Source organism: Lissotriton helveticus, chromosome 5_1 (genome assembly GCF_964261635.1).
Source record: "Lissotriton helveticus chromosome 5_1, aLisHel1.1, whole genome shotgun sequence".
In the NCBI taxonomy this organism is placed as follows: domain Eukaryota; kingdom Metazoa; phylum Chordata; class Amphibia; order Caudata; family Salamandridae; genus Lissotriton; species Lissotriton helveticus.
Window position 1 is genome coordinate 135356431 of NC_136065.1, and position 12174 is coordinate 135368604.

General features: G+C 47.6%; 1 protein-coding gene across 1 annotated transcript in view; it reads left to right on the forward strand.

Moving 5' to 3' along the window:
* The first annotated feature begins 288 nt into the window (after positions 1–288).
* The window catches only part of LOC144752416 (solute carrier family 53 member 1-like), a 467914-nt gene continuing 456028 nt past the window's right edge, over positions 289–12174 (forward strand). The window contains exon 1 of the mRNA XM_078640349.1: positions 289–357. Coding sequence (XP_078496475.1) covers positions 289–357 — 69 coding nt within the window. The remainder of the gene's footprint in view (positions 358–12174) is intronic.

Genomic DNA, 12174 nt, shown 5'->3' on the forward strand with positions numbered 1-12174 from the left:
GCAGCGTGGCTGTGCGTGAGCTGCTAGGGTGCGTGCGTCTTCTGCTGCCGGCCCCTGTCCATGGTGCTGAAACTGCTCTGAGGTTTGCAGCGCTGCGCCGCCAGGGGTGGGTGTCTGGGCTCTACCCCACGGGTCCATGGAGAGAGAGAGAGAGAGGCCGGGGTGGAGGACGGACACAGCCCATGCCACACCCCCTGGCTGCCACCCCTTCACCAACCACACGCAGGACACCTGTGCCTCCTGCCGCTCTGTCACACCAGGAGCCCCGGGAGGAGCGGAGTCACGGCGATGAAGTTTGCAGAACACTTGGCGGTTCACCTCACCCCTGAGTGGAGGAAGCAGTACATCTGTTATGAGGTAACCTGAGGGGGGCACGGCTGGTGAGGGGGAGGGCGTGCGCAGGTGTGAAAATGGAAATGCACAATCTGTATAAAGTGCGCTGTGCCGTTCCGAGGCAGAAGTCAGGTTGCGCACTGGCCGAGATACTGGGGGGGAAACGGATTTGCCCAGGATCACACAGTCATGGCTGAGCGGGAAAGTAGGTATTTGAGCATTTGCAGGAAACATTGATTTTCCCTTTTGCCCCAGGACGGCAAATATAAATGCGCACAATTTATGATGTTGCAACACGTGGTTTATGTTTAAATTTCATTCTGAGATTGAAAGAATGTTCACGCTACTTTTCTGCTTAGCAAACAAACGAACACATTTCCAGATAACTTTTGCGGGTAGGGGAGACTGGAGGGGTACTTTTGAAAGCTGGGATCAACAAGTTAAAACGTATTATTTCATTAGCTGTGTGTTAAATCGACTGTCGATAGAAACTGCATTTCATATTGACAGAAATATGTCTCGCCAGTGGATTACTGGCTGGACTCTCCTCCCAGAGAAGCACTGGGAAGATTGGAAGCATCTGAGTGAGCCAGCCCGAAAAGAAACTGACTCTGGCCTGCCCAACCGTGCTGCTAACTCCATTTCGTGTCTTAGCGTAAAACTGCTCCCTCGACTGCCACTTTTGTGGACTCACATCGACATTTATATTCTCATTATTTTGATGATTGTTTTACATTTTCTTTTCAAAATTATATTTTCTGACTCCATTATCCAGTTGTTTTGTTTTTCTAGTCTTTTTTTTACAATTGCATTTCTCTTCTCTTTTTTTACTTTTTATTTTATTTTTTTACAAAATTTGTTTGGGAATCCTATTGTTTTGCTTCCTTGTATGATGTTTTGGTGCTGCTCAAATTATTAACTCACATTTGTTTGTAGGAATGACTGTTTCTGAGTGTCATTGCTCCCGTAGGCTAAGCCCAATTTTTTATATTGAAACTGTGTTTTACCTAACAAGGCACTGGGGAGCATATGTACAAGCCTCTATCGCCACAGGAAAGTCACTTTTTGTGACATTCCCGCGATAGGAGTCTTGCCTTATTTACAAGGCAGCGTTAAGCCACTTAACGTGGCTTATCGCTGCCTTGTACATAAGGCACCCTTTCACGCTATGTTTAGCGTGAAAGGGGCATGCAGTGGGGCGTGCATTGGGTGTTGTGGTGGGCGTTCCACCGCAACACCCATTGTATTTACCGCTGCACCCTATATACAAGGGTGGCGTACATAGGAGGCAGCGCCAAATTTAAGACCAGGAAAACCCTGGTCTTAAGGTGGCGAAACAAGGAGAAATGCATTATTTCTCCTCGTTTTTGCTTTTTCCATGTGTGCTGCTGAGAGAGCGCAAACTGATATAAATGTATGAGTACATCACACTTACCTATAGTAAGCACCAGTCATGAAGAGAAATGCCATGAGTGCTAATAGTATCTGAAATTATATTCTAAATGTATAGCTAATATAGAGATTTAAGTAGAAGTGGAACTAATACAGAAATGTGTGACATTATATGATTTATTAGACGTGATTATTTTGAATCTATGTCGTGTAGCTGTTAACATATAAGATGGTCTGTGGTAAAACGCAGAACGTGGTAGGTCTCAGGGCCAGAGCTGGAGCTAAAAGGGAAGGTGTTTCTTTTCACGACACAGATTGTTTAACGTTTTGGTCATTGCATTAATGGGCCATGATTTAGAGTAATGTTTTCCAAATAATAGAATAAGAGTTTTAACATGCTTTAATTAAATGAAGAAATAGAATGCTATAATCATAATGTGAAATATTGTAGGCCTGAAATGTTTTAGCATTGATTTACACGTACATGTCTGGGCTGAGAAATGTTGCAGGCCTTTTTAGAAGTCTATGAGAGTTGGGTTCTTGGCGGCAGATATCTGTCTGCAACAGGAAAGGGGGGATCCAATTATAAGTGAATGAATAGAGGTCTGTTCAGTAGACGGCCCAGACATGGAGGAGGGTTCTGGAATGTTTAAGGGGTATCAGCGGGCCGGAGAAGAGACTGAGAAGCAAGGTCAACTCTAACGTCTGAGGCCCAATACAAAGCATCATGGAAAAAGCCTGAAGTTGCACCACGTGAGAGGCGTTTCGCAAGGGGCGTCTCAAATGTTGTTGACTGTTTTGTATTAGGGACAGCACCCCTGGGTGGAGTTAGAGCAGAGACCTGAGGACCCTTTAGAGAGCGGATGGGTAGGCAGTGAGGGGTCATGACTGGAGAACTTTAGGTTTTCACCAAGAGACTTAGAGTGGGTGACTTCCCTTGGGGGTCATTCATTGCTGACACCTTTGTTAGGTTGGGATTTGGTTAAGTAGGGATACCATCTAGAACAGGGTAGGGACGCCTAACCTGTGTTTGTTTTCCTCCAACCTAAATGAAGGAGAGATATGCGTCTATGCTGATAGCTTTGCTATTTTTAGAACTTGTGTTAGTGATTTCTGTTGCTCGTCTGAGGGCTTTTCGAGAGCACATGTATGTAATTGGACCTGTGTATCTCGTGAATCTCATTCTGAGATGCTTGTATTTGCAGCTCATTATATCTTTACAATAAACTTTTGAAACCTAGAAGTTGTCCGTGATCTTTGAGAGTAGAGTCCTTTCTTGGGTGAACTAATTTGCAGATAGGTGTACTGTTTCCTTCCAAGACAGGCAATAAAGGTTCAGTCGACCAGATCGAGGTTTGGATCAATAGATATAAGGTATCGATCAAAATCTCGCCCTTTCAGTTGGTAGCTATAGAGGATGGTTGCCTTCTTGAGGACGGTGACCTAGGCCAGGTTAGCTTACCCCAAGGCCCCTAGAAATCGATGATCGGAAGAACAGCCCGCAGATGAAGATCCGGATGACGTGAGACAGAAAAAGCAGCAGTATCAGAGAGAGTGAGTATAAAGGGTTATGCGTGTTAGATTGCGGTGTTTTTGTATTGTATCTATGTTGTAATGTCTGGCGGAGTTGAATGTCTGTAGAGTGACTGTGGAACAGGTTGTGAGCGCGCGCAACCGGTGGAAATCTTAAGTTCAAGGAGAGCTTAAGTGGTTCGGGTGTATCGGACACCCAGAGTAATTGTCAACTAGTGTGAAGGGGGTCATGAGGTACCATTGATCACCCGAGAGACCGAGATAGGGGGAACGTAAGAGTGAGTGCGTGAGTAACGGACGCTGGTCGGAAGTTACTGTGTGTGTAAGTAACCTATCAGAGAGACGATAGACATCTCGTCAGTTGTGTTGACAATTACAGATAGACTGTGGACGTACAGTCGAGAGAAGTGACCGCTTGGTCGGAAGTAGTCATTTTTCAGTGTATGAATGGGACGCATGCATAACCGGGAGACGAGTTGAGAAAGGAGGGGTGCTGCTGCGAAGCGGAGAAAAGAGACGTCAGGTGGTGTCGCGCAGTGATTGGCTGACCGGAGAAAGACCGCGCTGTGATAGGCCAGCTAGCGAACACGTCATACAGGGTCGCGACGTGATTGGCCAACAGGAGAAAGACCGCGCTGTGATAGGCCAAGCTAGCAAAGCCGCGACAGGATTGGTGGATTGTCATCAGGAAGTAAACAGAGTAGCGAGGCTGAATTTTGTGCGCATAATTATGAAGTGTTTTAAATGGTTGAAAGCGCTGTTTAAGAAAGAGAGGCGAGGATCGTATGAAGGGGAAGAAGCCCCGCCGGAGGGTACGCCAGCTCGTTATATGGCAGTAAATGTTGGGTTGCATACGATCCTTTGGATATCAGAGTGGAGTAAGATTACTGAAGGAAACGAGGAACTGACGTTCCCGAAGTACGGGACGTTCAGATTAGAGGTGTTACATCGATTGAAATCAGTCATGACCTCAAAGAGACCCTTGCCTAGACCAACCCAGTTTGAAGCCCTTGAAGCATGGCTTAGGGCAGCGCATGAAAGGAATATGAACAGACGGCAAGAAAGGGTGAAACGCTCGGTAAGGGCAGTACAGGATGCCAGGTGGGATGCGGATGCTAAAAGATGGAGAGTGCATAATTTGGAAATAAATAAACTGTACCCAGTGTTAGAGGCGCCAGTAAATAAAAGCCCCCTAGAAGAAGATGACGAGAGTGAAACAGAGGACAGCCTGATAAACAGATTACTGACAGACAGGCCACCCCCGTATAATAGAGCAGGGGGAGAGGTCGAGAATACTGAAGGAGAAAAGGGGGGCAATGCAGGAGAGCATAGACCGCTTCCCAGTTCAGAGTGGGATCCTGAGCCAAAGAAAGAGTTGCTCCAGCCTAGTCAGGTGCAACAGGTGGTCGGTAGGTTTGTGGTACAAAGAGCGCCGGAAACGGAAAGCGCCACATCCTACCCATTACCAGATGCACTACAGGTACCTGTTACCATAGGTCCTATAATATCGATATATGACCAAGAGAGAGCAAGAGGGGAAGAACGGAAACGGAAAGACAGAGAAAGAGCAGAGCAGGCAAGGAGGAACGATACCACTAATTCCCCAAGTCAGATGCCGATACCCAGAGAGTGGAGCACCCCGATGCACACAGCAGGGGACCCAGGAGGAGATCCTGGGGGCCCTAGATGGCCAATGGATCTGAGGGGATCTGGACGAAAATCCTTTCAAGAGCTAAATGAGTACATGAAGCAGTGGGATGAGGCAGTGAAGGCTCAAAAGTGCATCAATGCTGCAGAAGCAGAAAGGGAAAGTCAGGACAGCAGAGCACGAACTCACTGCGGGACTGGGGAGAGTAGCCCGGAGTGGGACTGTAGAGGGAGTAGGGGAGTCACCCATTGGGCCCGGAATGGAGGTAGAACAGACCTGGAAAACGGGGGCCCCGGGAGTGAAGGGGTGGCGTGCCCAATACTCAGTGAAGGGGAGAGGAGAGCGCAAGAGTACAGGAACAGCTTTAAGTGTCCACACTGTGTGCCTGGCACCAGAGAACAGAATGGGAGTTGTGAGAGGTCGCACCATAGTCCCTGTGATGACAGAAATGAGCGCAGCCCAGGGAATATGGGGAACCAGGAAGGATCGTATCGGATACTGAGCGATACGAGGCAAAGGGAGTGTAGCGACCAGAGGGAAAATAACAGAGAGATGTGCGGTGAGAGGAGAGAAGAAGACGAGAGTGGGCAGAGAGAGAGTAGGGATAAAAGGCCCGTGTTCCATCACCTTCCAAGATTGGATGGCCGAGCATGGGACCTGGAGAGATGGGAGCAAGGGAGGCCACCCATTAATTCTCCTGAGCCCAAACGCAGAGCTCGAAGTTGGGATGGTAGGGAGACCAGTGAGCCCCCTTCAAAAGACATATTGCGAGCTGAGATAAAAGCCAAGAGACTTGATGTCTCCAGCTTAAGGTCAGATCTGGATGACATGGTAGATGGTACCCTGCCTTTAGAAAGAATGGAAATGTATGAACAGGATGAAATACTGTATATGGCAAAGGACATCACACGAAAGGCGAGAGCAGTTCATGAGAAGTTAGTCGAACTAGCAGGCAAATATATGGTGGACTTGTCAAGAACCAAAGCATTACAGGGTAACCACAGGCTACATTACTCAGATCGAGATCTAGATGAGAGGAGAACGATTGGGCTGAAAACACACATAAGGGAACTGATTACTGGAATAAGGACATGGAGGGCACTAGATAAATGGGAAGAGAGGTGGTCCAAGAAAGGGACCGGCAGAAGAAGCATGATTGGTATAACACCAGGACAGCAGGGAATAGAAGCTTACCCTTTGCGTGAAGTTGCCAATGGGAGCTATGTACATGTCCCTTGGAGTAGGGGAGATTTAGCTGCTTTTACCACATCTTTCCCCAAGTTACGAGAGAGCCCCGTGGAGTGGTACAAGCAAGTCGAGAGGTTTGTAAAGATCTCAAAAGTCCTATGGATAGATCTGAACACGCTGTTTGACATTGTAGTACCAGGAGATCTGTGGACAGCATGCAAGGTTAGCGCTGAGTGGCCCACAACGGAGCCAGAGAGAGATGCTAGGACTAATGGCCCGTCCGAGATCGTGATGGCAAAATTCGAGAGAGTGATGACTTGGCTGAAAGAAAAAGTGCCAATGCAAGACATAGATTGGGTCAGAATAGACAGAACGAGACAGGAACCCAAAGAGACAGTCCATGAATATTACGAGAGATTGCTGAAGGCGTTTAAACAGTATAGCGGCTTGGATGTAATGGATCCAAAGGACATAGGGCAATTCGTGTCCAAGTTCGTCCTGGGACTGAGACCGGATATTAGTTTAATGATTCAGCAACACTCGATTTGTTGGCAAAGTAGACCCCTAGATGAAATACTGAGATATGCCAGGTACTGCTGTGATGAGGTAGACTCCAAGGCTAAGAAACTAAAAGAGAAGCTGATGGTGGTACAATTGCAGGCAGCAGGAAAGGGGGGACCGCAACAACAGCAGCAAGGGACAGGTACAGGAGGTAAGAAGCAGTACAGTCAGAACAAGGGTAATGAGGAGAGTACTACCTTCAGACCCAGAGTAGACATAGCTACCTTGAAGAAAACGACAAGGTGCCACCAGTGCAACGAGTTGGGGCATTGGAAACGCGAGTGCCCTTACAATGTAGAGATCGGAGAGCAAGAGATAGAGGAGGAAGAGGTCCAGAGCGCACCTATGAGAGGGGCGACGCCATACCAAGGAAAGGTGCTCAAAGGGGGGGGGGCTCCTCCCCGAGCCCAGTTCCCGCAACCTCCTCGAGTAGGGAGTATGGGTAAGACCTATAGACAAATGCCCCTGTTTGTGGAAGGAGAAGAGTGCTATTATGTGGACCCATTAACCGGACAGAGAGTGGAAAGAGAAGACTGCACCCTTGGGGCAGCCTTAGAGGTAGATCAGAGGGGACCCTATGTTGAAGCAGAAGTAGCAGGGTGCCCTACGACATTTCTGGTGGACACAGGAGCCACTAGATCCACGATCAGATCAGCTGCAGTTCCAGACCTGCCCATGTCTGGAGAGACCATACAGGTGGTAGGGGTCGCAAACAGGAGAATAACCAGCCAATTGACAGAACCGGTACAGGTGAAAATAGGGAAGTACAGCGATGAGCACCAATTTGTGGTTTGCGATTCAAGCCCTGTGTGTCTGCTAGGAAGAGACCTGTTGTGCAAATTGAATTGTACTATATATTGTACACCTCAGGGAGTGGAGGTATTGACTAATGATGATGATGCAGATTTCAAAGTTGCAAACTCAAGAATATGTGTGGAGCTGTACCCTACTTTGACAGTGGACGAGCTTCCCTGGGATTTGAGAGAGACAGTGGCATCAGAGGTATGGGATTTCACGGGGGAAGAGATTGGATTGGTCAAAGGGGTGGACCCAGTGAAAATTGTAGTGAAACCGCATGCTGAGTTCCCAAGAACACCCCAGTATAAATTGACTCCAGAAACGATTGCAGGCATAAAACCCGTGATCGAGTCCATGATTAAACAGGGAATACTGAAAGAAATCGTGGGTAGTCCATGTAACTCCCCGATTATGGGTCTGCAGAAACCAAATGGGAAATTTCGGATAGTGCAGGACCTTCGAAAGATTAATAACATAGTCGTTTCATGTTGTCCAGTGGTACCGAATCCATCAGTGATACTGTTTCAGATTCCATTCCAAGCTGAGTGGTTCACTGTGATAGATCTTTGTCAGGCTTTCTTTTCGATCCCTTTGGACGAAGATAGCCATTTTCTTTTCGCATTTAAGCTGGAAAATCGCGTCCTAACATGGTGTCGTATCCCTCAGGGGTATACAGAGAGTCCATCGATCTTTAACCAGCTTCTGAAGAAAAATCTTGAAAGTCTAGTGCTGCCCCAGAAGTCAGTTCTGGTCCAGTACATAGACGACCTCCTTGTGGCGTCAGAAACAGAAGAAGCTTGCAGGGAAGATTCCATTGCTTTGTTAAATCACCTAGCTGCCAATGGGCATAAGGTGTCCCCGGGAAAATTGCAGTACTGCCTGACAGAAGTACAGTACTTGGGACACAGAATTGAGAAAGGCAAACGAAAGGTGTCACCAGACAGGATAGAGGCGATCATGAAAATGAATGCGCCTCAGACACAGAGAGAGGTCAGGATGTTCCTAGGGATGGTGGGTTATTGCCGACAGTGGATCGTGAACTTTTCACTGAAAGCAAAGCCCTTGCAAAAACTGACGCACAAAGAGGTGAGTGATCCGGTACCATGGGACAAAGACTGTTTGATGGCATTCTTACAGCTGAGAGAGGACCTGTGTCGTGCTCCGGCATTGGGAATGCCTGATTACAATAAACAATTCTTTCTTTACTGTTGTGAGAGAGAAGGTTGTGCGTTGTCTGTGTTGGTCCAAATCCATGGGAATGCCCGTAGACCAGTTGCTTATTTCTCAGCTACTTTAGACCCAGTAGCCGCAGCGTTGCCCGGATGTCTCAAATCCGTTGCTGCAACGGGTGTCAGCATTGAGAGATGTGAAAATATCGTCATGGGGCACCCGTTAGAGGTGTGCGTGCCACATTCTGTTGAACTGTTGATGACCAGGACCAAAACACAGCATCTGACCAATAGCAGGCTCACGCGCTATGAGCAAGTTATTCTTGCTGCAGAGAACGTGACCCTCAAGAGATGCTCTGTTTTGAACCCTGCTACCTTAATGCCACTTCCAAATGATATTGATGATGATGATGAATATACAGACCATGACTGTCTCGATGTGACTGAACTATGCACCAAACCCAGACCCGACATCGTAGATGAGCCACTGACCGACCCAGACGAAGTTTTCTTTGTCGATGGCTCATGTGTAAGAGACGAAGTTGGGCAGTTGAGAGCAGCTTATGCTGTTTGTACAATTGAAGGAGTTGTGGAAGCAGGGTGCCTGGAAGGAGTAAACTCCGCTCAGGTAGCCGAGATTATTGCCCTAACACGTGCTTGCTTAGCAGGCAATCAAATTCGAGTCACCATCTACACCGACAGCCAATACGGGTTTGGGGTAGTTCATGATTACGGGCAGTTATGGTCTCAAAGAGGGTTCATGACTTCTTCAGGCTCTCCCATTCGCAATGGAGAGTTTGTGCGCTTGTTGTTAGAAGCATTGCAATGTCCAGCAAGTATCGCAGTTGTAAAGTGCATCGCACATACCAAAAATGAGGACTTTGTTTCGAAAGGCAATAGATATGCTGATGAAGTTGCGCGGTATTGCGCAGAACAAGGTTACTCTTTCACAGAGGTGGATGTGGGTGGAATAAATGTAAGAACTGAATTAGCCATGATACTGGAAACTGTTGATACTTGGGATGAATTGTCAACCATGCAAGAAAATGCTCCTGATTCAGAAAAGGAAACATGGGTAAAGGCAGGATGTGTAATGGGTGAGACTCATTTTTGGGTCTCAGCAGACGGCAGAGCAGTGTTGCCCAATGAGAGGGTGAGTCCAATGGCTAGACTCATACATGGTCCCGTACACTTAGGGAGAGATGCTATGCTGAGAGTGTTTAGACAGACTTGGTACAATCCTAAGTTTAGAATAGCAGCAGAAGCAGTGTGCCAGCGTTGTGTGACCTGCCAGCAGCTGAACGTAGGAAAAAGAACACCAGTTGCACTAAGTCACATAGGAAGGTCTGGAGGTCCATTCAATAGAATGCAGATAGATTTCATTGAAATGCCAAGATGCAACCGCCTCCGCTATGTCCTGGTGGTTGTTTGTGTGTTCTCCAGATGGGTTGAGGCATACCCTACACGTAGGTGCGACACCCTCACAGTGGCTAAGTTACTGCTTAGAGAACTTATCCCTCGGTTCGGGGTGCCGGCCTTTTTGGAATCAGACAGGGGAACACATTTTAACAGCGAGCTTGTGAAGATGATCTGTGTTGCACTGAATATAGACCAAAAACTCCATTGCAGTTACCGACCAGAAGCCTCAGGAATTGTGGAACAAATTAATGGCACGATCAAGTCCAGAATAGCGAAAGTTTGCTCCTCAACGACCCTGAGTTGGCCTGATGCCCTACCATTGGTACTCATGAGCCTTCGTAGTACCCCAGACAGAAGAACAGGGTTGTCACCACATGAGGTGTTAATGGGGAGAGCAATGAGACTGCCATCTATTCCAGCTACTGCACTGTTAAATATCACAGATGATATGATCCTGGACTATTGTAAGGGGCTGTCTGACGCCATGCGTTCTGTGTCCCTTCAGGTGCAGGCTGCAGAGGTTCCAGCGTGCCAGGGCCCTTGCCATGACCTGTATCCTGGGGACTGGGTCCTGGTGAAGAAACATGTGAGAAGAAGCTGCTTGGATATTCGTTGGCGTGGGCCCTACCAGGTCATCCTGATCACAAGTACAGCTGTAAAGGTGGGAGGCCTGCCCAACTGGATACACGCGTCGCATACGAAAAGGGTTCCAGCACCTCTGGAAACAGCTCCTCTCTCGGATGGACGTCCAGCTGGGGACCAAGAAGCCATAGAGGGGGCTAGCCAAGCTGTAGAGGTGCCAGTGGAAGCAGGGAACGAGTCTGACCAAGCTGAGGACGGTCAGTACAACAGCGAAACAGAAGACGCTACAGAAGGAGAAGACAGCTGGGAGTACGAGTCTGACCCTGACAGGTCTGAAAGAGAGCGAGAACAGACCAGAAGGAGAAGGAGTAGAAGGGCACGTGGAGAAGCAAATTGGCCGCAAAGAAGAAGTTCTAGCCTGAGGTCAACTCCAGAAGCAACCCTTCCTCCGATATCAGAAGACTCAGACCCAGAAGAAGGTGCTCAGGGCGCTGAAGCACCCGACCGAAGAAGGTCAAGAAGAGTGCGTGTGCCTAACAGAAGATACTCCACACCTGAGTGGACATATCTGGCGACAAATGTCTGTGAAACCGGAGACAGGGAGGATCCGAGCGGTGGTGGTGTCCAGTTCTGAGCCCATTATCACCGTGGAAATACAACTGTTGGTACCCGGTGTCGAACAAGAAGGGTCACTAACATTCGTGCTCCCCAGACCTCCCCGCCTCAGCAAGTTAAAACACATGTTTCTTACAGAATTGAAATTCCCCGACTTTGGTACCACGATAACAGCACATGAAGAGCATACTCTTCGCATGGAAATATTGAACTATGCTATTGAAGCTGCAACCACAAATCTAATAGTCGATTGTTAAAGGACTTTGTAAATAAAGCAAGCAGAAGAAAAGAAGATTACCTAGCGCCCAGGAAGCAGAGAATTTTAGGGAACCCCTTGAGTGGATGGAGAAGGGCTAGGGTTGTCTTTTTGAACTGTGAAAGGACTTTTGCGAAAAAGGCTGTCAGCCTCCAGCTGTGTGGATTCTAAAGACAAAAAAAGGATTGAAAGAGACTGTAAAGGAACGAGAGGAAAAGAACTTTTTTTGCAAAGAGAAAGGGAAAAGCTAGATTGTCTGACGAAATGGAGGCCGGCACCCCGAACCGCAGAGCTAAATGTATAATAGGTACACTAATAGTAGGAGTGATAATATTAATAGCTTTAGTGGTAACAATTTCTTATGTAAAGGGACATGAGGAAGAGGTAAAGGTAACTGATGCGAATTCTGTAGTAACACTTACACCCACTGTTGCAGGTGAGAAAAGGGAAAACACTCAAGAGAAAGCGTTATTGGCTGCAGAAGCCCGCAGGTTACATGTGGACGAGTCCCAAGGAGACTTTAGGTCAAATGCTTATGCTAAACTTTTGTATGAATACGTGGATGCCATGGAGGTTAAGGATTGCTACGTCTGCATGCAGTTGCCTGCGTCTGTAGATGAAGGAATTCGATATCATCACCTCCCTCTGACATATGGCATTACATGTAGCTTATTGCTTAG